Source organism: Mobula hypostoma, chromosome 12 (assembly GCF_963921235.1).
Source record: "Mobula hypostoma chromosome 12, sMobHyp1.1, whole genome shotgun sequence".
Taxonomy (NCBI): Eukaryota; Metazoa; Chordata; class Chondrichthyes; order Myliobatiformes; family Myliobatidae; genus Mobula; species Mobula hypostoma.
In genome coordinates this window covers 75,645,296-75,670,658 of record NC_086108.1, presented here as the reverse complement: position 1 = coordinate 75,670,658, position 25,363 = coordinate 75,645,296, and the positions used below count along the sequence as shown (strand labels likewise).

Below are 25,363 nucleotides of genomic sequence, written 5' to 3'. Positions count from 1 at the left end.
CACTCTCCACTGACACCGCCAGCCTCCCCCTTCCCCCTTCTGCTCCCAGCTCTCACCCGCACTGGGTCTTTACTATCCCCTCTGACCTCCCACTCTCTGAGGCAGAGCGCTGTGTCCTCAGTAAGGGCCTTACCTTTGTCCCCCTTCGCCCACACCTCAGCAAGTTCTGCGTACACCATGATGCTGAACTCTTCTTCCGCGGCTCCGTCTTCGAGCCTACTTCTTCGGGAAGGACTCTCTTACCCCCACTGATGATCCCTTCTCCTGTCTTCAACCCTCCTCCTCTTCATGGACACCCCGCTCTGGTCTTCTGCCTGCTCTGGATCAATTTATTGCTAACTGCCAACTGGACATCAACCGTCTCGACTTCACCGCACCTTGTTCCCATTCCAACCTCACTCCTTCGGAATGCTCTGCTCTCCACTCCCTCCGCACTAATCCTAACCTTACTATAAAACCCGCTGATAAGGGGGGCGCTGTTGTAGTCTGGCGTACTGACATCTACCGTGCTGAGGCACAGTGACAACTAGCGGATACCTCCTCTTATTTACCCCTCGATCATGACCCCACCAAGGAGCACCAGGCCATTGTCTCCCACACCATCACCAACCTTATCAGCTCTAGGGATCTCTCATCCACTGCCACCAACCTCATAGTTCCCACTCCCTGCACTTCCCGTTTCTACCTCCTACCCAAGATCCACAAACCTGCCTGTCCAGGTAGACCCATTGTCTCAGCTTGCTCCTGCCCCACCGAACTCATTTCTGCATACCTCGACACTGTTTTATCCCCCCTTGTTCAATCCCTTCCTACCTATGTTCGTGACACTTCTCACGCTCTGGATTTTTTCAATGATTCTAAGTTCCCTAGCCCCCACCGCCTTATTTTCACCATGGATGTCCAGTCCCTATATACCTCCATCCCCCACCAGGAAGGTCTCAAAGCTCTCCACTTCTTTTTGGATTCCAGACCTAACCAGTTCCCCTCTACCACCACTCTGCTCCGTCTAGCAGAATTAGTCCTTACTCTCAATAATTCCTCCTTTGGTTCCTCCCACTTCCTCCAAACTAAAGGTGTAGCCATGGGCACCCGTATGGGTCCCAGCTATGCCTGCCTTTTTGTTGGCTTTGTGGAACAGTCCATGTTCCAAGCCTATTCTGGTATCCGTCCCCCACATTTCCTTCGCTACATCGACGACTGCATTGTCGCTGTTTCCTGCACGCATGCTGAGCTCGTTGAATTAACTTAACTTTGCCTCCAACTTTCACCTTTTCCTCAAATTTACCTGGTCCATTTCCGACACCTCCCTCCCCTTTCTTGATCTTTCTGTCTCTGTCTCTGGAGGCAGCTTGTCTATTGATGCCTACTATAAGCCTACGGACTCTCACAGCTACCTGGACTATTCCTCTTCCCACCCTGTCTCCTGCAAAAATGCCATCCCCTTCTCGCAATTCCACCTCCGCCACATCTGCTCTCAGGATGAGGCCTTTCATTCCAGGGTGAAGGAGATGTCTTCCTTTTTTTAAAGAAAGGGGCTTCCCTTCCTCCACCATTAACTCTGCTCTCAAATGCATCTCTCCCATTTCATGCACATCTGCTCTCACCCCATCCTCCCGCCACCCCACTAGGAATAGGGATCCCCTTGCCTTCACCTACCACCCCACCAGCCTCCGGGTCCAACATATTATTCTCCGTAACTTCCGCCATCTCCAATGGGATCCCACCACCAAGCATATCTTTCCCTCCCCCCCCCTTTCTGCTTTCCACAGGGATCACTCCCTATGCGACTCCCTTGTCCATTCGTCCCTCCCCCCCAATCCCTTCCCACCGATCTCCCTCCTGGCACCTATCCTTGTAAGCGGAACAAGTGCTACACATGCCCTTACACTTCCTCCCTCACCACTATTCAGGGCCCCAGATAGTCCTTCCAGGTGAGACGACACTTCACCTGTGAGTCAGCTGGTGTGATATACTATGTCCAGTGCTCCTGGTACGGCCTTCTATATATTGGCGTGACCTGACGCAGGCTGGGAGACCGTTTCGCTGAACACCTATACTCTGTCCGCCAGAGAAAGCAGGATCTCCCAGTGGCCGCACATTTTAATTCCACGTCCCATTCCCATTCTGATATGTCTATCCATGGCCGTCTCTACTGTCAAGATGAAGCCACATTCAGGTTGGAGGAACAACACCTTATATTCCATCTGGGTAGCCTCCAACCTGATGGCATGAACATTGACTTCCCTAATTTCCGTTAATGCCCCTCCTACCATTCTCACCCCACCCCTTATTTATTTATTATTTATTATTTTTTATTTTTTTTCTCTCTTTTTTTCTCTCTCTGTCCCTCTCACAATTACTCCTTGCCTGCTCTCCATCTTCCTCTGGTGCTCCCCTCCCCCTTTCTTCTCGCTAGGCCTCCCGTCCCATGATCCTCTCCCTTCTCCAGCCTTGTATCCCTTTTGCCAATCAACTTTCCAGCTCTTAGCTCTATCCCTCCCCCTCCTGTCTTCTATCATTTCAGATCTCCCCCTCCCCTTCCCACTTTCAAATCTCATACTATCTCTTCCGTCAGTTAGTCTTGATGAAGGGTCTCAGCCTGAAACGTCGACTGTGCTTCTTCCTGTTGAAGCTGCCTGGCCTACTGCCTTCCACCAGCATTTTGTGTGTGTTGCTTGAATTTCCAGCAGCTGCAGATTTCCTCATGTTTGCTGTATAACTCATCTCCTTCTACCTTAGGCCACAAACTTATCAATCACTCGTGCTGTGGGCACTTTCTGGAGGTCCAAGATCTGTATGCCCCACGACCACTGGACTGAGTATGTAAATGTAGGAGGGGACTATGTTGAAAAATAAATGTGCTAGTTTTCTAAGATCGACTCCTTCTACCTTAGGCCACAAACTTATCAATCACTCCTCGTATATGTCTCTGTACGCAACCCTGAGGTTCATTTTCCTGCGGGCATACTTGGCATATTCCGAATTCTGAGATGGAGCAATATTCTGCCATGAACTCATCAGAAGTGATCAATTCCATTTTCAATAACTAGCCCTCCCAAAGCTCCGAACATCCTATTTATGGAAAAACAACAGATGTTTGGGGGACTGGAAAAATGTATTTGCTTGCTGCTGTGAGGCTGCTGTCATTTTCTGCTGGGTGAGAATGGGGTATTTCTGTGAGCCATCCACTGAGCCACGACAGTCAGGGGCTGGTTTGAGCCGAGTAGAGCTGAGTGGATTTGCTTGCTCGCTCATTGTGTTAGTGGCTGCCAGCTGCTCTTTTCAAGCCTGGTTGCTCTCCTGTCACAATTGTTTCATGACTGCCCCCCCCCCCCCCACCCATAACCAGCATTTGTTCATTTCCAACTTACAGAGAGTTCAGTTTTTGAACAGTTCTCAGGATTGGAACCCTGTTGTAATCTGGGCACAGTCTGTGTTGATTAAGTAAATTATTGTAGAACGTTGTGTTGATTCACACAGTACGAGAAGACAATAACCATTAAGCTGTTTGGTTGTTTTATTTCCCCTAAGGGCCTCAAAATTAAAGTTGAGGATGAAACTAGAGATGGTAGAGGAAAGAAAAGAGAAATGAGGGTAATATTTTAGTTGGCATGATTGTTGTTTCATAGGTGCTTATTTGCTATGCTTCAAATTAATTTTTTTCAAAGATAAGGCCAGGAGAATAATTGTCCAGAATTTTTTTTTAAGTTCTAGTCAACTGAGCAAAAGTTTAAGATTATCTAAATATAAGAACAATGTGCACAAGAAGACCTTGAAAATGCTTGAGAAGAAAATTTATATTTTGAAATCGCATTTTAGAGAATAGAAAATCCAGTGACAATGATTCCAAATCATTATATATTATGTATTCTTTTAATAGATTGAAATATGATTGTTTTAGTCATGACTAGCTTTTTGCTGCTTATAGGTAACTGGTGTGGTTGACGGGAATGTAACACGAGTTCTGTGTCGTATGAGAGCAATTGGAGCAGACTGCACCAGCCCATCAGTGATTGAATCCCTTTGGTAAGAAGTGCACTTTTCTTTCAGCTATTCATGTAGCATAGTAAGGGGGTTAAAGGGCAAAAGTCTAAAAATTGGATCTACTTGCACAGATTATGTGTAGCAGTTATTTTACTTGTGCCAAATTGCAGTAGCGATCATTTTGGGGTAAAATCATGCCCATCAGAAAACTGACCGGGACACTTAACATGATGAATACATTGTTTCAGCGTGGATCATATTTACTCCATTGCTGGCATTAGAAGGATCTTTTGAGAGGCAAACTACAATGTTTGTTGATCTGTCACTGAAAATCTACAAGTAGATCACACAACGAGATAAAGGAATAATGATGTCTTGGACTCAGCCTTGAATTTTCAACAGACAGGTATTCGTATCTATATCACTGGTGCTTCCGTCAGTGTTCATTATCTGTTTATAGACCTCACTGCTAAACTTTGTGCTGTAGCTCCCTTGTTCAACCTGTTCTTGGAGTACGGTGGGTCCTTCAGTCCTGCAGCATGGATCTTGATGTGGCATGGTAGGTTATTTCTTCAGCGGTTTGAACGGGGCATGACTGCGCAAGCGCCTGGAGGTCAGCCAGTGAGAACAGCAGGAAGAGTTTAAAAGGGAGACAGATTTACAGAGCGGGCATTGGAGGAGTGGGTGACGGAGTAGTGGGAGACAGAGTAGGAAGGCTTTGGTTCAACGGGGCTTAGGCGATAAGGGGTCGAGGCCAGGTAGGTTATCTGTTTAAAATAAAGACAGAAAGTATTTGTGAGGCTGGTTTTCTGCGCTCGGTGTCAAATGTGGGAGGTCCTGGAGACTGCTGGCCTCCCGGCCTCCCAGACGACCACATCTGCACCTGGTGTGTCGAGCTGCAGCTCCTTAGAGACCGCATTAGGGAACTGGAGATGCAGCTCGATGACCTTTGTCTGGTCAGGGAGAGTGAGGAGGTGATCGAGAGTAGCCATAGGCAGGTGGTCACTCCAGGACCACAGGAGACAAAGAAGTGGGTAACAGTCAAGAGAGGGAAGGGCAAGAAGCAGGTACTAGAGAGTACCCCAGTGGCTGTCCCCCTTAACAATAAGTATTCCTGCTTGAGTACTGTTGGGGGGGACGGCCGACCGGGGGGGAGCAACAGTGGTCGTGCTGCTAGCACAGAGTCTGGCCCTGTGGCTCAGAAGGGTAGAGAAAGGAAGAGGATGGCAGCAGTGATAGGGGACTCTATAGTTAGGGGCTCATATAAGCGATTCTGTGGATGCAGGAAAGAAACGTGGATGGTAGTTTGCCTCCCAGGTGCCAGGGTGCGGGATGTTTCTGATCGTGTCCACGATATCTTTTTTTTTTAATTTTATTTTTATTTGGATAAGGAGTTCACAATTATCATGTACTTTTTTCACACATATAACCTTTTCCATTTTTTTATATGTATAAAACTACAATTATTTATACATTCTTAAGTACACATTGAGATGATATAAAAGCAAAATAAACATTTAAATAGATAATTATGTACTGTGGTAAATCTAACCTATTAGGCTAAGTAATGAAATTAGTTGTTAAGAAAAATGGTAATAATAGTTTCCATACAACCCTTCTGGACCATTTCCACTGGTCCAAAATGTTGTATACAAGCCTATATACCAACCATTGTAGGTGTTTATATCCCAATTTGTTCCTGCCCACAGACATAATTATCCAATCCCTATGTACTTATTTACTTAATTTTTTCATTTTTTTTTTATCCCTTTCCCAAATCTTTCCCTTTACTTGTGTTAATTCTCTATTTTCCAAAAAAAAACAACAAACATTTAGACTAGGGGTGCTTACGTTAGCAATATTACTGTGTTGATGAGAAGAGCAATATAAATCATTAGGAGAGTCATCTAAAGTCTGCTCGCATTGGGGTTATATATTCAATCCATTTATTCCAGATTTGATAAAATGTTTCTTTTTGAGTTCTCAGGGAGTAGGTCAACTTTTCCATTTTAAATATTTCCAAGATAATTTCGTACCAATCTTCTAATGTAGGTGGTATTGGATTTAGCCATTTTCTAGTGATTGATTTCCCTGCAGCAACTTTATATCTTCCTTCTGTTCAAGGAACAATACATGCCCCAAATAGAGCGTCTCAAAGTTCAGAGGTATCTGGGACCTTAATACCTTAACTAATGTTCTATGAATACCTTCCCAAAATAGACTTAATTTAGGGCAATCCCAGAAAATATGAAAATGATTTGCCTCCTTGGAGCCGCACCTTCTCCAACACATCACATTTGTATCTTTATATTTTTCCTGATATGGGGTCTTGAAGTATCTTATAATGTTTTTCCAACAATGTTCTCTCCAAGTCAAAGAATTAGTCGAGGACCATTGAAAGCTGCAGATTTTCCCCCAAGCCTCCTCTGAAAGTACCAACTCCGCTTCTTTCTCCCACTTCTCTTTAATATACAGTGTATTTACATTTTTAGCATGGGAGAGTGCATTATATAGGCGAGAAACTGATTTACTAGGTATTGAACTGCAAGCCGAATTCAGAATCTTGAAAAATTCTAATTCTACTGTTGATAGGTCTGTATATCTACAACTCTGGTTAACATAGTTTCGTATTTGAAGGTACCTAAAAAAGTCATTATGTTCTAGGCCATGTTTGTCCTGCAGGATTTGGAAACTTTGTAATACTCTTTTATCTATAAATGAGAGGTAGGTTGTAAGACCTTTCTTTATCCATAGCTCAAATCTTTTACTCCTCTGTTGGGAAGGAATTCAGTATCATATGCACACCATCTAAAGAGTTTTAGCATGTTATTAATTCCACATGAATTAACCACCTTCTGCCATACTTTTAATGTAAGATTTATCCAAGCATTATTAAATTTTTCCAACTGGGCCATCAATCCTTTATCAGCTATTGAGGCCTGAAGAGGAAAACTGTCAACTAATCCAAATTCTATTTCCTTCCATCTAGCCTTATATTCCCTATTACACCAATATAACAGAGGGGTTATCTGTGAGGCATAAAAATAGTTTCTCAGGCAAGGAAGAACCATACCTCCTCTTTCCTTCCCTAACTGTAAGGTGTTATATCGAATTCTAGATTTCCTTCCTTGCCAAATGAAGCGGGAAATCCATTTGTCCCATTCCCTGAATTGATTATCATCCACCTCCACTGGTAAAGTACGGAAAAGATATAATAACCGAGGAAGAATATTCATTTTTATAGTATTTATCCTTGAATTTAAACTTAAAAAGGGGATAAGATTCCATCTATGCATATCTGCTTTTATCTCTGAGATTAATGGCCCATAATTTACCTGTGACAGTGTTGAAAGATCCTTCGGCAGGGTTATTCCTAAATATTTTAATGATTTAGCTTCCCACTTAAGATCGTATGTATCCTGCAATTTTTTGGATGGTGTATAATTTAGGGACATAACCTGCGTTTTCTTTACATTTATTTTATAACCTGATATTTTCCCAAAGTCATCCAACAGTGTAACCAATCCTATAAATGATTTTTCTGGTTCACTCAGATAGACCAAAACATCATCTGCGAATAACGCCACTTTCTGTTCAATCCCTGCCACCTTGATACCTTTTACGATTTCGCTCTGTCTTATTAGTTGGGCAAGTGGTTCAATATATAGCGCAAAAAGGAGAGGAGAAATTGGGCATCCCTGTCTAGTGCCCCTCTCTATAATGAAGGAGTCAGAGAGGTCCCCATTTATCTTAATTCGGGCTGTTGGGCTGTCATACAGAGTCTGAATTACTTTAATAAACCTTTCTTGAAAGCCGAATCTTCCTAACACTCTGTATAGGAATGCCCAACTAACCGAATCAAAAGCTTTCTCAGCGTCCAATCCTACTACCATTGTCTCTGTCTCGTTCTTATTAACCTGTTCTAATATGTGCAGAGTTCTCCTTATGTTGTCCTGTGTTTGTCTTTGTTGAATAAATCCAGTCTGGTCTAAATGGATTAGGCCAGGTAAAAGCTTTTCCAATCTGTGCGCTAATATAGATGTAAATAGTTTGTAATCTAAATTAAGAACACTAATTGGCCGATAATTGCCACATTCTAGTTTATCTTTACCCTCTTTAGGAATAACTGAAATAATCGCTTCTCTCCAGGAAGGTGGAGTTTCTCCTCTCTGCAAGCTCCAATTAAAGGTGTTAAGTAGTAATGGGGCTAACTGTGTCTTCAGGGACTTGTACCACTCTGAGGTAAACCCATCAGAACCCGGGGACTTTCCAGCCTTTAACCTAGAGATGGTCACGTTCAGTTCTTTGACAGTTACTGGTTCTAATAAACTTTCATTTTGTAAATCTGTAAGTTTAGGTAGATCTAAAAAATTCAATACACTGTCTATATAGGGCTCATTGGGGGCCCGGGGTTGGGAGTACAGCTCTCGATAATACGTTTCAAAACTCTCTTGAATTTTCCCTATTGTACTCTCCACAAGCTTTGTCTTTGGATTCTTTATTTTATGAATTGTATTGTCTGCTTGTTGTTTTCGTAATTTATATGCTAATAATCTAGCTGATTTACCTCCTACTTCATAATTCTTTTGTCTCAGGTAAAGAAAATTTCTTTGAGTTTCCAACGTATAAATATCATCAATTTCACTTTGCAATTTCCTAATTTCCTGTTTTCGATTTGAATTACTTTTGTTGCTATCTACAACTTGAAGTTGTTTTAATTTTCCTTGAAGGTCTGCTAATTTTTGTGCATTGATTTTTTTCATGTGAGTAGTAATGGAAATAATTTTCCCTCTCAGTACAGCTTTCAATGTATCCCATAAAATCACTGGTGATGTTTCTCCCGTGTCATTAAGGTCTAGATATTCTTTGATTTCTCCCCTTAATCTCTCCATTACTTTTGGGTTATTAAGTATATGTGAGTTTAGCCTCCATAGTGTTTTCCTCATTTTCCTTTCCAGGATTAGAGACATAGAGACTGGGCTATGATCCGACAGATCAATTGTTGCAATATTACAGTTTTTTATCCTGAGTCTATCTGTATTAAAGATAAAGAAATAGTCTATCCTTGAATAGGCTGAAAGAGGGAAAGAGTAATATGTATAATCTTTACTAGTAGGGTGTAATTCCCTCCAGACATCTATAATTCCCAACTCCTCCATCAATGAATTCACTTTCCGAGTCAGAGGTTTATTCTGAGTAACTATTCTTGAAGAATCTAATATAGGATTTAATCTAATATTAAAATCCCCTCCACAAATTACTACCCCTCGAGAACTGACCATTAGGTCAAAAATGTGTCTATAAAATGACCATTCACTACCTGGAGGAGCATAAACATTCAGCAATGTTATTTCTGTACCTTCTATTCTTCCTGTGATTTTTACAAACCATCCTTCTTTGTCTCTAGTCTCTGAAATATGTTCATAATTAACAGTACTTGATTTAAAGTAGCTACCCCTCTTTTGTGACTCAATTTATATGATGAATAAAATACATGCTTAAAGACCATTCTTTTTAATTTTCCATGTTCAGATTGGCTCATATGTGTTTCCTGGAGGAAAGCTATTTGTGCCCTCTCTTTTTTCAATTTAGACATAATCTTATTTCTTTTAATTGGATTCAAAACCCCATTAACATTATAGGAAATTATTTTTACCAATTCAGTTTGCATTTTTCTCTAGTAGAAAAAAAGCACTCTCCTTTTCTAACCAAACAGTAAGCAATCCCTTCTCAACAGTAAACCAAGACATATAACCACACCCTAGACATTTCTGAACGTATAACATTTGAAAATTTTTCCCGACTTCCCACAGTGAGGCCTGAGCACCGACCCGCCTCAGTTCAGAGGGATAACCTCTATCTTCACCCTGTGTTAGAGGGCCCTCAGCAGTTTGAATAATCATAGAGAATTTTCTCCTATTTATGTCTCGACCATATTGCTATCATTCAAGTTATTCCGCCTAGATTATTTTCAGTTACCAGTTTTCATTTTACTTTTAAGTCCGATTTACTCTTTTCAGTCATTTCTCTTAATTAATCTGTATTGTCTGTACATTCGCGTCTGAATATTTGCAGCTTTTCCTTGTAGTTTGACACTCTGGTTCGAGTGGAGCGTCCTCGCCCCACTAACTGCCACGACTTCTGCCGAATCCCCTCCACTAGCGACTCCGGTGATAACTTTAATAGGTAGTCCCCGGTCCGCCAGGTCCGACGTTGCCTCCTCCACCGTAGCGTAAGTTTTTGTCCCTTCGTCGTAAAAGACTCTCAGCCGAGCTGGATACAGGGGTCCACGATATCTTGAAGTGCGAAGGAGAACAGCCAGAGGTCGTGATACATACAGGTACCAACGATATAGGTAGGAAAAAGGAGGAGGTCTTGAAAACTGACTACAGGGTATTAGGAAAGAAGTTGAGAAGCAGGACCTCAAAGATAGTAATCTCGAGATTACTGCCTGTGCCACGTGACAGTGAGTATAGGAATAGGATGAGGTGGAGAATTAATGCATGGCTGAGGGATTGAAGCAGGGGGCAGGGATTCAGATTTCTGGATCATTGGATCCTCTTTTGGGGCAGGTGTGACCTGTACAAAAAGGACGGGTTGCACTTGAATCCGAGGGGAACCAATATCCTGGCAGGAAGGTTTGCTAAGGCTATTGGGGAGAGTTTAAACTAGAATTGCTGGGGGGTGGGAACCGAACTGAAGTGACGGAGGAAAGGGAGGTTGACTCACAAATAGAGAAAGCTTGGAGACAGTGCAAAAGGGAGGATAGGCAGGTGATAGAGAAGGGACGCACTCAGACTGATAGTTTGAGATGAGTCTGTTTTAATGCGAGGAGCATTATGAATAAAGCGGATGAGCTTAGAGCGTGGATCAGCACTTAGAGCTATGATGTTGTGGCCATTACAGAGACTTGGATGGTGCAGGGGCAGGTATGGCTACTTCAAATGCCAGGCTTTAGATGTTTCAGAAAGGACAGGGAGGGAGGCAAAAGAGGTGGGGGAGTGGCACTGTTCATCAGAGATAGTGTCGCAGCTGCAGAAAAGGAGGAGGTCATGGAGGGGTTGTCTGTGGAGTCTCTGTGGGTGGAAGTTAGGAATAGGAAGGGGTCAATAACTGAGTGTTTCTTATAGACCATCCAATAGTAACAGGGACATCGAGGAGCAGCTAGGGAGACAGATTCTGGAAAGGTGTAATATTAACAGGGTTGTTGTGGTGGGAGATTTTAATTTCCCAAATATTGATTGGCATCTCCCTAGAGCGAGTGGTTTAGATGGGGTAGAGTTTGTTAGGTGTGTTCAGGAAGGTTTCTTGACACAATATGTAGATAAGCCTACAAGAGGAGAGGCTGTACTTGATCTGGTATTGGGAAATGAACCTGGTCAGGGGTCAGGTCTCTCAGTGGGAGAGCATTTTGGAGATAGTGATCACAATTCTATCTCCTTTACCATAATATTAGAGAGCGATAGGAACAGACAAGTTAGGGAAACGTTTAATTGGAGTAAGGGGAAATATGAGGTTATCAGGCAGGAACTTGGAAGCATAAATTGGAAACATGTTCTCAGAGAAACGTACGGAAGAAATGTGGCAAATGTTCAGGGGATATTTGCATAGGGTTCTGAGTAGGTACGTTTCAATGAGACATGGAAAGGATGGTAGGATACAAGATCCGTGGTGTACAAAGACTGTTGTAAATCTAGTCAAGAAGAAGAGCTTACGAAAGGTTCAAAAAACTAGGTAATGATAGGAATCTAGAAGATTTTAAGGCTAGCAGTAACGAGCTTAAGAATGAAATTAGCAGAGCCAGGAGGGACATGACAAGGCCTTGGCAGACAGGATTAAGGAAAACCCCAACGCATTCTACAAGTATGTGAAAAGCAAGAGGATAAGACGTGAGAGAATAGGACTAATCAAGTGTGACGGTGGAAAAGTGTGTATGGAACCAGAGGAAATCGCGGTGTACTTAATGAATACTTTGCTTCAGTATTCACTACGGAACATGATCTTGGCGATTGTAGGGATGACTTGCAGTGGACTGAAAAGCTTGAGCATGTAGATATTAAGGAAGAGGATGTGCTGGAGCTTTTGGAAAGCATCAGTCACCTGGATAAGTCACCTGGACAGGACAGGATGTACCCCAGGCTAATTTGGGAAGCGAGGGAGGAAATTGCTGAGCCTCTGGCAATGATCTTTGCATCATCAACGAGGACGGGAGAGGTTCCGGAGGATTGGAGGGTTGCGGATGTTGTTCCCTTATCCAAGAAAGGGAGTAAGGTTAGCCCAGGAAATTATAGGCCAGTGAGTCTTACTTTAGTGGTTGGTAAGTTGATGGAGAAGATCCTGAGAGGCAGGATTTATGAACATTTGGAGAAGCATAATATGATTAGGAATAGTCAGCATGGCTTTGTCAAAGGCAAGTCATGCCTTACGAGCCTGATTGAATTTTTTGAGGATGTGATTAAACACATTGATGAAGGTAGAGCAGTAGACGTATGGACTTTAGCAAAGCATTTGATAAGGTACCCCATGCAAGGCTTATTGAGAAAGTAAGAAGGCATGGGATCCAAGGGGACATTGCTTTGTGGATCTAGAACTGGCTTGCCCACAGAAGGCAAAGAGTGGTTGTAGAGGGGTCATATTCTGCATGGAGGCCAGTGACCAGTGGTGTGCCTCAGGAATCTGTTCTGGGACCCCTACTCTTTGTGATTTTTATAAATGACCAGGATGAGGAAGTAGAGGGATGGGTTAGTAAATTTGCTGATGACACAAAGGTTGGGGGTGTTGTGGATAGTGTGGCGGGCTGTCAGAGGTTACAGCGGGACATTGATAGGATGCAAAACTGGGCTGAGAAGTGGCAGATGAAGTGCAACCCAGATAAGTGTGAAGTGGTTGATTTTGGTAGGTCAAATATGATGGTAGAATATAGCATTAATGGTAAGACTCTTGGCAGTGTGGAGAATCGGAGGGATCTTGAGGTCTGAGCCCATAGAACACTCAAAGCTGCTGTGCAGGTTGACTCTGTGGTTAAGAAGGCATGCGGTGCATTGGCCTTTATCAATCATGGGATTGAGAGCCGAGAGGTAATGTTGTAGCTGTATAGGACCCTGGTCAGACCCCACTTGGAGTACTGTGCTCAGTTCTGGTTGCCTCACTACAGGAAGGACGTGGAAACCATAGAAAGGGTGCAAAGGAGATTTACTAGGCTATTGCCTGGATTGGGGAGCATGCCGTATGAGAATAGGTTAAGTGAACTCGGCCTTTTCTCCTTGGAGTGACAGAGGATGAGAGGTGATTTGATAGAGATGTACAAGATAATGAGAGGTATTGTTCGTGTCGATAGTCAGGCTTTTCCCCAGGGCTGAAATGGCTAGCACAAGAGGGCATGGTTTTAAGGTGTTTGGAAGTAGGTAGAGAGTAAATGTCAAGGGTAAGTTTTTTACACAGAGAGTGGGGAGTGCGTGCAAAGGGCCACTGGCGGCGATGATGGAGGCAGAAACAACAGGGTCTTTTTCGAGACACTTGTTTGGCTACATTAGAAAAATAGAGGGCTGTGGGTAAAGCCTAGGTAGTTCTAAGGTAGGGACATATTCAGCACAGCTTTGTGGGCTGAAGGGCCTGTACTGTGCTGTAGGTTTTCTATGTTTCTATGTAATGCTTCTCAGCGCCAGTGACCCGGTTTCAATTCTCGCTGCTGTCTGTAAGGAGTTCATACATTTGTCCCGTGACCGTGTGAGTTCACTTTAGGTGCTCCAGTTTCCTCCTGTGTTGTTAAGATGTTTGGTTTAGTTGGTTAATTGGTCACGTGGGTGTACTTGGGTGGCACGGGCTTGTTGGGCTGAAGGGCCTGTTGCCATGCTGCATCTCTAATTCAAAAACTGATGGCGGCAAGTATTGAGATGGGGTGAAGCCTGGATAAGGGAGATCCTGGAGAGGGCACACATCCATCAGTATCATTTGTTCCATCTGGTACTCTGGTGTGCCGTCTGTATGTCTGTGAGACCTGAGATGCATTTAATTTTTTTTTAACTACTTTGCTCTGAAACTTTTGCCCTAAAACTTCCTCTAAGACTTAAGAGCAACCAGCGTTCCTGTTCTTGGGTGAAGGCTGAGTTTCCATACTATCTATGATTGTCATGAAATTTGGGTAAGCTCTGGTAATGTGGCAGTGAAATGTTTATAGCAGTGGTAAAGCTTACTATCTAGTAATTCTCAGTTCTCCATGCATAAACCGGTCACTAGTTGCTCAGCCTGGGTTCTGCAAAGGCTATTCAGAATATATCCCTGTTCCAGTTTTAATCCAAACTTGCATTCTAGAGGTAGGTGGGTATCACAGCCTTAATATCATGAAAGCATCTAGTTGATTGCATCATGGGTAAAATATTAATTGGGATCAGAGAAAAAAAAATCTATAGCGGCTGGAGCCTAACTCATCACAATGGCTGTTGTTGGAGATCAGTCGCAGAAGTTCTTTAGGGTCAAGTGTTTGCAGTTATTTTCTCAATTGACTTCCCTTGAAAAGGGTCAGAATAAACTAAATTGGTTCATGAGTTTAACAGAACCAATTATGCATTTTGTATGTTTCAAATCAACTTAACTTGTCCTCTAGAAGACTATTTGTTCCATTGGGCCCAAGCTGCCTCCTGTGCGCATTATCTATTAGTCTCAGTGCTCCTCCTTTTATTTCTGCAGTTTATTCTATCTCACACATGCCCATCAACTCCCTTTTGATTCTCCTTGCCACTAAGCTCCATTAAGGAGAAATTTTCAGGAGCCAGTTTATCTCCCTGTGCATCTTTGGCACGTGTCAGGAAACCCAGTGCCAGGGGAATCCTACACTGAGAGTGGGCTCTGCACAGACGCTGCCTGAAGTTAGGAGTCCACGGAGCACTGAAGTGGCGACAACTGTAGTGCTGTCATATTATTTAGTTTGGAAACTGGTTGAAAAACACTCGGCCAGTAATTCAGACTAAGACTGCACAAATCTTAGGTGTTTGGAAAAAAAATTAACAGTTTTTGAAAAATTAGCCACTCTGTAAAAGATTGTATCACAGTAGAGAAGGCACAAAATATATATATCTGAAATGCGTTCATCTTTGTATTGTTGCATTATAGGATATTGGCTAATACCTTGGTGGATTTGGTTAGACCAGGAGACTTTAACCAGGCTATGATGGAGCTGGGAGCGACTGTCTGCACTCCCAAAGCTCCCCTTTGTGCAGAGTGCCCTGTTCAGACCTACTGTAGAGCTTACCAACAGGTAAGTTTTGAGTATGTGATAAAGATGGTTGGTTTGACAGTGGTAGATAAACAGCATGTGAAGAACTATTATATATAATCAGCTGGTTGACAACTGTAGGCACTTGTAAGCTTGAGTGTTAATATCAACTCAATACAGCTGAAGAATCCCTGCGTAATTCAAATGTTGATGCTGCCACCATATCCTTCAACCAGTTTCTCATCCAGCTTTACCCAGCCCCATCTCACAGTGTTTCTTCATCTCAACTGCAGCTGACGTTTATCTCTGTCAGGCTTGATATTTCCTTCTGGATCAGCCTGCCCTTTCTAATATTCCCACATTCTGAAATAATTCCTCCCAATGCCGTACATAACCTTCAAAACTTGCTAAATCTCACAGCAGACCCAGCTTCCTATCCTTGATACAACTTGCCTTCTTGATACATCCATCTTCCACTTTATTTTGGGTTCTTAAAAACTGCGAATGATACAATTATCCAAGTGGCTAAGCTAAGTGTTAATAGTTTCTCAGTCTGATGTGTTGTGTCGATGAATTGCTGAGAGTGGGGTTCAGTATTCGTACAGTTGACGGACATTGGCGTTTACCTCTACAAAGCAGCAACCCTGAATTAAAATTATTCCTGGACAAAAAAGTTGAAAATCTGTCCATTTCCTAGCTTTGAGCAGCTTTGACCTTTAGGTTTGCACAGGTTAGTGATCCATGTGAAAACAAAATTTTGAAACTCTAAGCTGCTTAAAATCCTCAGGGAAACTATTGTTTTCTAAAAGTGTACAACGAGGTAGGCAGGGAGAGGTGGAAAATAATTAATAGTGAATAGGAAATGCCATGGACTGCTGCAGCGTAGTTACCACTATGTTGTAATTTCCTGCATTACAATGGTAACCAAAGTTCAGAAGTAGTAAAATAGTTGTAAAATGCTGAAAGATGTCCTAAATCTGAGAAAGCTGGTCAGTAAAGGGAAGTTGAGGGTGCATTAGGTCTCCTTATCATTGGCATATGTGCCCTTTTCAGGTTATAAAGGAACAGGAAATGGTCTCAAAGAAACTGCCAGGTATCACTGCTTCAAAGACCTCCTCCACCCCAGACATTGAAGAGTGTGGTAAGAATTATCAGTAATTAGTCCAGAAATGATGTACAGTTTATTAGATTGACAATGCATTGGGGATTGTGGGAGATGAGGTTATTGCATTTCATAAATATTTTATCACCTCCACAAATATTGTAGACATAAGAAGTGTTTGTTTTGTCCTCTGATTGTAATTTCAAATATTCTTTTTCTCTACTTAGAGGAAAATCCTGTGGGTTTTTTATTCAGACACAGATCAAAAATGCAACAGTTGGAGAATTGTAAAGAAATTATCCTTGCAGATCCCTCCATGTTGTTCTGTGGGAGTGAAAGCATTGGCACACAATCTTCACAACTCTGGGAGCAAGGATGGCAGGAATTGTTTGAATTAAACACTTTCTGAGGCAGCTTTCTGTTGCTTGGTCCAAGCCCTGGCAATGTGGTTGACTTTGATCCACCCTCCCACCCCTCAGTCCTACAAGTTTGTGTCAGAGGACATTAGTGTCCAATACTGCTGCAAAACAGGGCTTTTGTGAATATCAGATAAAGTAAGATGAGTGTTTCTGCCTAACGTTGCAGGTGGTGGAGGAAACTGCCCTCTATGTTTGCCTGACAAAGAACCCTGGGACAGCGATCTTGGAGTTATGAATTATCCAAGGAAACCTACAAAAAAGCCTCCACGAATAGAGCGCACACTGACCTGTGTGGTGACACGGAAGAGGGATAACAAAGATGCAGAGGAGTATTTCCTTGTTCAGAGACCCAGCACTGGTATCTATCGTCAACTGAAAATTATTCGGCAAGCTGGGGACTGGGAATGGAGGAGAGAGAAATTATTTGTCTATAATTCATCCCCAGTCAGTTACACAAGATGTTCTATATGTTAGTGTGTTTATACTGGTACACTGCTTCTAAAATACGGTTCCAGCGGGACTGTTATTTAAAGCTATTGTCTGGTGTTGCATTTCAAAGCAATGATACTTGTCCACCTCTCCTGAGCATTCTAACAGTTGTATAAAAGACAGAAATTGCTTATGCACCCTGTTTCTGGGATCAGTGCCCTTTCCAGTTGTGGGAAAATATTTGAGAGTCTGTTGGAGCTCCAAAAGAAATATTCACCAATGTTGCAATGTAGCTAGATGAATGCAAGTAAATGTTTAGCTAAGAGAATAGCTCATCAGATAAAACTTTCCAGAATAGGAAGCTTACATTTATTAGAAAACAGCAAATTTGTGGCTTCACTCCAGGGTACTTGGAGGCACAAGATAAAATAGGTCGAAGTCAAGCATGGTTTTCTGAAGGGGAAGTCTTGCCCGACAAATATGCTGGAATTCTTTGAAGAAACAACAGGCAGGACAGACAAAGAAGAGTCAGTGGATGTTGTTTACTGGATTTTCAGAAGGTCTTTGACAAGGTACCGCACATGAGGCTACTAAACAATATGGGAGCCTGTGGTATTACAGGAAATACTAGTGTGCACAGGTGATTGGCTGCCTCACATGAGGCCCAGAGTGGGAATAAAGGAGGCCTTTTCTGGTTGGCTGCTGTTGACTAGTGGTGTTCTGCAGGGGTCAGTGTTGGGTGTGCTACAATGTTAATGATCTGGATGACAGAATTGATAGTTTTGTGAACAATACAGAGATAGTTGGAGGGGCAGGTAGTGTTGAGGAAACAGGAAGGAGTTGGGCAGATTAGGAGAATGGGCAAAGAAGTAGCAGATGTAATGCAGTGGGAATTACAGTGGGAAATGCAGTCTGCTCATGTCCTTTGGTAAAAGGAATAAAGGTATATACTGTTTTCTTACTAGGGAGCAAATTGAGAAATTGGAGGAGCAAAGGGCGTCGGGAGTCCTGAAAGTTAACTTGCAGGTTGAGTCAGTAGCAAGGAAGGCAAATGCAATGCTAGTATTCATTTTGAGAGGATTAGAATATAAAAGCAAGGACGTAATGCTGAAACATTTTAAAGCATTGTTTAAACTATGCTTGGTGTATTGTGTACAGTTTGGGGCCCTATATATAAGAAAGGAGGTCTAGAAGAGCTGTACGAGAATAATCCCAGGAATGAAGGGGTTAACTTTAAGGAGTGCTGTGGACCTGTACTCGCTGGAGTTCAGAAGAACGAGGGGGGAATCTCATTGAAACATACCAAATATTGAAGGGCTTGGAAAGAGTGGATGTGGAGAGGATGTTTCCATTATGAGGGGGAGTCTTGGATCAGAGGCCACAGCCTCAGAATAGAAGGGCATCCCTTTAGAACAGAGGTGAGGAGACATTTCTTTAGCCAGACGGTGGTGAATCTGTAGAATTCATTGCCACAGGTGACTATGGAGGCCAAGTCATTGGATATATTTAAAGCAGATTGATAGGTTCTTGATTAATAAGGGCACCAGTGGTTACAAGGAGAAAGCAAGAGAATAGGGTTGAGAGAGGAAACTAATCAACCACGACGGACTGGAGAGCAGACTTGATGGGCCGAATGGCCTAATTCTGCTCCTATGTCTTGAGGTCTTAATGGGTTGTCTTAAATGAGTCATTGAAAGTTTACAAGGTGTTGGGGTATTATATTTTCCAGAATAACTGTAACCCAGTTTTCCTTTTCTTTGTCATTTCCAAGAAACTGGTGATTTTGATCCATTCATTCAGTGTCTTGTAACCTTTTGATTGTCAGGACTCTTGGCTGGAATGTGGGACTTCCCTAGTGTTCTATTGGACACTGAAGTGAAAGAAAAGAAGCTGAAGCAAATGATTTCTGATCGGCTCACAGAATTAACAGGAAATCTTGTTACAAGTACACATGTGCAGTACGTTGGGGAGGTGAGCTGTTTAATGTGATTGAATTGTGTAAGGACAACAGGGTAGCACTTTGGTAGTGTAATGCCATTACAGCACCAGCAACCCGGGTTCAATTCTGCCACTGTATGTTCTACCCGTGACCACGTGGGCTTCGTCGGATGTTCTTGTTTCCTCCCACATTCCAACGGTGTACAGGATGGTAGGACACATTGGTGTGATTGGGCGGGCGGCACTGACTCATTGGGCCTAAAGAGCCTTTAACTGTGCTTTAACTTTAAATAAAATTAAGTAAAAGTATAACACCATTGCCTTAACTGTGTTCTAGTAATACGAAGTAGCCAATGTTCACTCTTTTAAATCAGGATTTTCTTTTTTTTTATATAGGTAGTACACATCTTTTCTCATATTCATCAAACCTATCTTGTGTACAGTAATTTATTTCATGACACGACTGGTGATACTGTGAAGCAAGAGGACCTGGAGCAACCTTCTTGCCGTTGGGTTACTGAGGCTGAATTTTTTCAATCAGCTGTTCCTACTTCCATGAAGAAGGTGAATATTCTGGTCGTTCAGATACGAAGTCACTAAACTGAAGCAGGAGGTACTGGGTTTTACGGTGTTGTACAGTTTTAGACTCCAGGCTAATGTCTTGAGCAGCTAAGTTCAAATTGAGTGACATTAGTCTTCACCATCATGATACAATGCTTCTGTCAAATTAACTGCTTGGTTTAAGTATATTGTTCTTTGAAAGAGTTGTTGCAGATTCCATGAGGTTAAAGCTTTCTTTTGCATTATAGAATCAGTGGAAGGGTGATTATTGAAACCAAGCAAGGTGGCGAGGAGAGAAAACTGAAACTCGTCAGTATACGTACTGAATGTGGGGACAAACAAGGCTGTGTGGTCTTTCTTAATTTGTGCTCAGAATTGTTTTAAGTTGGGCACTCTAGTTATATATATATATATATATATGTGCTTAAGATTTTTGCACAGTACTGTAAATCTGAGAGGATGGGCTGGAGGCCCATTGTTAGCTCTCCTGAATGGTATAAGAGTGGGGTCCAATTTTTACTCAGTATATTGGCATAGCTGAGGGGAGAAGTGAGCTATTTGTACAATTATAGCCTTGGCCCAGCACAGTGGAGCACTGACACAATGTATTTCTTGTCATGAAATGATTTACATTTTTGCATCGGAACTTGGAATTCACTGTATTAACTCTTTTCAAAATATTTACAGGTCTTTCGTTTGTTTAAACACTCAAGTGTGATGGAGAAGGTAGGTGATGCAATTATATTGGCATTTGCTCTCTACTCTTTTGATATAAGCTTTAGACAGGCAGATTTGCCTGTCCATCATGGTTTATTATTTAAGTCAGTTGCTATGGCTTCAAAAGGTTTTATTCTGATTGTCTGGGTTTGTCATACGATAATCTGAATTATCCAATTCAGGAATATTTGTGGTTCACTGTCTGGTTTGTGGCACAGTACGTAACCTGGAGAGAAGGAATATTATTCTGATCTGCACCTTCTGTGTGGATATTGAATGAATACTGGATTTGACATCTATTTAGCCAAATGTCCAACTGTTCCTGGTAGACTTACACACACATAATGGCCATTCAGCTTTTCATCAGCAGCTGATTTAGCTAAAAGAGCAAAAAAAAGCTGAGCTACTGGAGGAGACGAGTGGCTGAGGCAGCATCTGCAGAGGACATAGACAGCTAACATTTTTGGTTGAGACTGTTCATCTGGATGGAGAGTCAGGGGGTGATGAAAGGAGGAGTTGGGTGGGGAAGAGCTGGGAAGTGATCAGTGGATCCAGGTGAGGAGGGATTGACAGGCAAATAGAATCAGGTGTGGACATAGCAGTAAAGGCCAGGAGGTGATAGGTGGAGCAGTAAAGGGAAGCAGTTTATAAAATCTGATTAGAAAGGAAGGTGACCATAGAAAACCATAGAAAAACTACAGCACAGAAACAGGCCTTTTGGCCCTTCTTGGCTGTGCCGAACCACTTTCTGCCTAGTCCCACTGACCTGCACACGGACCATATCCCTCTATACACCTCCCATCCATGTATCTGTCCAATTTATTCTTAAATGTTGAAAAAGAACCCGCATTTACCACCTCGTCTGGCAGCTCATTCCATACTCCCACCACTCTCTGTGTGAAGAAGCCCCCCCTAATGTTCCCTTTAAACTTTTCCCCTCTCACCCTTAACCCATGTCCTCTGGTTTTTTTCTCCCCTTGCCTCAGTGGAAAAAGCCTGCTTGCATTCACTCTATCTATACCCATCATAATTTTATATACCTATATCAAATCTCCCCTCATTCTTCTACGCTCCAGGGAATAAAGTCCTAACCTATTCAACCTTTCTCTGTAACTGAATTTCTCAAGTCCCAGCAACATCCTTGTAAACCTTTTCTGCACTCTTTCAACCTTATTTATGTCCTTCCTGTAATTTGGTGACCAAAACTGAACACAGTACTCCAGATTCGGCCTCACCAATGCCTTATACAACCTCATCTTAACATTCCAGCTCTTATACTCAATACTTTGATTAATAAAGGCCAATGTACCAAAAGCTCTCTTTATGACCCTATCTACCTGTGACACCACTTATAGGGAATTTTGTATCTGTATTCCCAGATCCCTCTTCTACTGCACTCCTCAGTGCCTTACCATTAACCCTGTATGTTCTACCTTGGTTTGTCCTTCCAACATGCAATACCTCACACTTGTCTGTATTAAACTCCATCTGCCATTTTTCAGCCCATTTTTCCAGATGGTCCAAGTCCCTCTGCAGGCTCTGAAAACCTTCCTCACTGTCTACTACACCTCCAATCTTTGTATCATCAGCAAATTTGCTGATCCAATTTACCATATTATCATCCAGATCATTGATATAGATGACAAATAACAATGGACCTAGCACTGATCCCTGTGGCACACCACTAGTCACAGGCCTCTACTCGGAGAAGCAATTCTCTACTACCACTCTTTGGCTTCTTCCATTGAGCCAATGTCTAATCCAATTTACCACCTCTCCATGTATACCTAGTGACTGAATTTTCCTAACTAACCTACCATGCGGGACCTTGTCAAAGGCCTTACTGAAGTCCATGTAGACAATATCCACTGCTTTTCCTTCATCCACTTTCCTGGTAACCTCCTCGAAAAACTCCAATAGATTGCTCAAACATGACCTACCACGCACAGAGCCATGTTGACTCTCCCTAATAAGTCCCTGTCTATCCAAATGCTTGTAGATTCTGTCTGTTAGTACTCCCTCCAATAACTTACCTACTACCGATGTTAAACTTACCGGCCTATAATTTGCCGGATTACGTTTCGATCCTTTTTTAAACAACGGAACAACATGAACCACTCTCCAATCCTCTGGCACCTCAGCTGTAGACAGCGCCATTTTAAATATTTCAGCCAGGGCCCCTGCAATTTCAACACTAGTCTCCTTCAAGGTCCGAGGGAACACCCTGTCAGGTCCTGGGGATTTATCCACTTTAATTTTCCTCAAGACAGCAAATAAGAGGGGTATGGTAGGAAGGTGGGAACAGTGTGGGTTGGGGTCACAGTCATGAAAGGAGGGGAGAAGTGAGTAGGTAAAGGGCAGATGGAGTAGGTGGGGAAGGAGAAAGACAGCGGGTGGGGGGCTTAGTGGATTGGATGAGTGTTTAGAAAGAAGGGTGTGTGGGAAAATCTGGGTAGATCAGAAGGAGAGAGAAGTGGACAGAAGGGGAGTGAGTTACCTGAAATTGAAGAATTCAGTGTTTGGCCATTGGGTTGTAGACTACTGTGGCAAAATATGAGATGCTGTCATTCCGGTTTGCATTTGGCCTCAGACTGGCAGTGGAGGAGATGGTAGACAGACAAGTCAGTGTAGGAGAAATTAATATGAGTCCTAGATGGCCTTTGCTATTCTCCATCTATCAACCAACTGCTCCTCACCTGGATCTGCCTGTCACTGGCTAGCTCTTCCCCCTGCCCCCCCACCTCTTTAAACTGCCTATCACCCTATGCTCTTTGCTCTTCCTCTCCAGGTAAGAGGGCTTGGCCCCAAATGCCAACTGACCACTTCGCTCTATAGTTGCTGCCTGACCAGCTGAGCTCCTTCAGCAGTTTTTTTTTTGCTCTAGATTCCAGCACACTCAGTCTTTTGTATCTCCATCTAATTTAGAATGTCCACCTCCAGTCAAATGTAATGTACAACTTGCACCTTAATCTCTCTGCAGGGTGGCAAGTGTGGCATGAAAAATCTTGGAAAGGAACGAAATGGAAGGAAACACAGAGCACCAAAAGACTTGAGTGGACGACAGCTCTCAATGGATAATTTTTTACGTCCTGCTCCGATTAAGCCATCATAGTTGGCTTGATGTCAGATAATCATTCACCATTCACTTTTTGACATCTACAGATAATTCAGATCAAGGCCAAACATTTGTTTCATCGCTAAGGATTTGGTTTTGTTAAAGTCAATCTTTTGATCATATATCTTCACTGCCTTGTAAAATTCGCAACTAATTTATGCCCATTGGAGTTCATCTGCTCATGGAGAACAAATGCCAAAGTTTTACATAATTTCTGTAGTTTTTATAAATTGTTTTCATTTTATACTGCATTTCAAAAAGATTTTTTAACAGAAATTCGTAAAGGTAAGAATTTGTGTAATCATTGATCATGTCTCAGACAACTTAATAACTTAATTCTTCATTAATATATAACCTACAGTCACTATTTCACTCATTCTGTTGACTTTTGTACTGATATTTTCCATTTGTCTCAGTAGTTAGGTGTGTGTAAAATCACCAGGTGGTTTGAACAAGGCACCGTGTCCCCCTCTACAACTTGCCATGATCGGAGTAGAACTGTTAATAAGAATTGTGAAATAAAGACCATATCCTTCCCATTCACTTTGTAGGAAGGCAGGCTTGATCACGGGCTGAATTATTTCCATCCAAATCTATATACAGTAACTTGTGATCAACTGATGGCTGCCTTCTGAGAAAATGGCCAGGTTCTTGTAGTAAGTCACCTTCTACCCTGTCAGTTCTTAGATACTGGATAACTTGGTAAAAAGAAATAAAAATAGTTATCCAAATCTGGCAATATATTTTAAGATGGTATTCATTTAGCTTATAATTTTCCTTTTATGTTTTGATCAAACAGAAAATGTATTTTCATAGAGGCTTTTAATAAATTCAATTTTTTGTGAATCCAATAAATCTATAGTGTCAATGGGAGCTCCTACCATCATATGTTGTGCTATTAGGGCAAGATAAAAGTAATGTTTAGAGAATTTTTATACTAATATTGATTTTGGAGATTTCAGCTCTGTGTTTATAAAAGCCTGTGTAACCTCAAGTGCATATGTAGACTGCAATTTGTTACTGGTTGTACTGTGTAGTGCCATCTTGCTTTAATTATTGCTTCTCGTAAGATGTCAGTCATTGTTTCTGAGAGAAATTAAGTACCGTTACTTGAGTGTGGAACATCTTTTTACCTGTTTTACCTGATGACAAATATTTTGTATCTTTTTTAATGATTAACAGTTTTCTAAATAAATGCTCTGAAGTAGATTTTTAAAATTTGCAGTCTGAAGCCTATTAATTATTGGGCAGGATGCACAGTAGGAAACAAGAAAGAAAGTGGATTTTATATTTAAATAATACCTCATTGCCATCTTAAAATTCATAGTTTTGAGAAAGGAGGAGTCAAACTATTAGATGTCTTTTAGTTTAGTGGTTCTTTTGGGATTTGAACCAAATTCCAACTTACTCTTCAAATAATAGAGCATAGAATATTAAAAACAAAAACAACAGGAATTCTGCAGATGCTGGAAATTCAAGCAACATACATCAAAGTTGCTGGTGAACGCAGCAGGCCAAGCAGCATCTATAGGAAGAAGTCCTGACGAAGGGTCTCGGCCTGAAACGTTGACTGCGCCTCTTCCTATAGATGCTGCTTGGCCTGCTGCGTTCACCAGCAACTTTGATGTATGTTGCTTGGAGCATAGAATATTGCCTTTCTGCCCCCAAAGTCTGTGCCAAGCATAATGAAACCAATCTAAGTAGGCTCATTAGATGCTCTGAAGTTACCTTGCTATTCCATGAGACCCTGTGTACCAAGTCCACTTTCTTGTCTAGCCACCATGTTCCCTTTTATCATCTGTTTTGCGTTTAAGAAGGCATATGGTGTATTGGCCTTCATCAGCTGTGGGACTGAGTTCAAGAGCCAAGAGGTAAAGTTGTAGCTG

At 42.1% G+C, this 25,363-nt stretch overlaps 1 protein-coding gene across 2 annotated transcripts in view; it reads left to right on the top strand.

Moving 5' to 3' along the window:
* The window catches only part of mutyh (mutY DNA glycosylase), a 47,695-nt gene extending 22,655 nt beyond the window's left edge, over positions 1–25,040 (top strand). For both annotated transcript variants that reach the window (XM_063064424.1, XM_063064425.1), the window contains exons 9-16: positions 3,929–4,026; positions 15,094–15,238; positions 16,250–16,337; positions 16,884–17,075; positions 18,972–19,117; positions 19,481–19,648; positions 20,333–20,371; positions 23,343–25,040. In XM_063064424.1, coding sequence (XP_062920494.1) covers positions 3,929–4,026; positions 15,094–15,238; positions 16,250–16,337; positions 16,884–17,075; positions 18,972–19,117; positions 19,481–19,648; positions 20,333–20,371; positions 23,343–23,474 — 1,008 coding nt within the window. In that variant the 3' untranslated portion in view covers positions 23,475–25,040. The remainder of the gene's footprint in view (positions 1–3,928; positions 4,027–15,093; positions 15,239–16,249; positions 16,338–16,883; positions 17,076–18,971; positions 19,118–19,480; positions 19,649–20,332; positions 20,372–23,342) is intronic.
* The last annotated feature ends 323 nt before the right edge of the window (positions 25,041–25,363 follow it).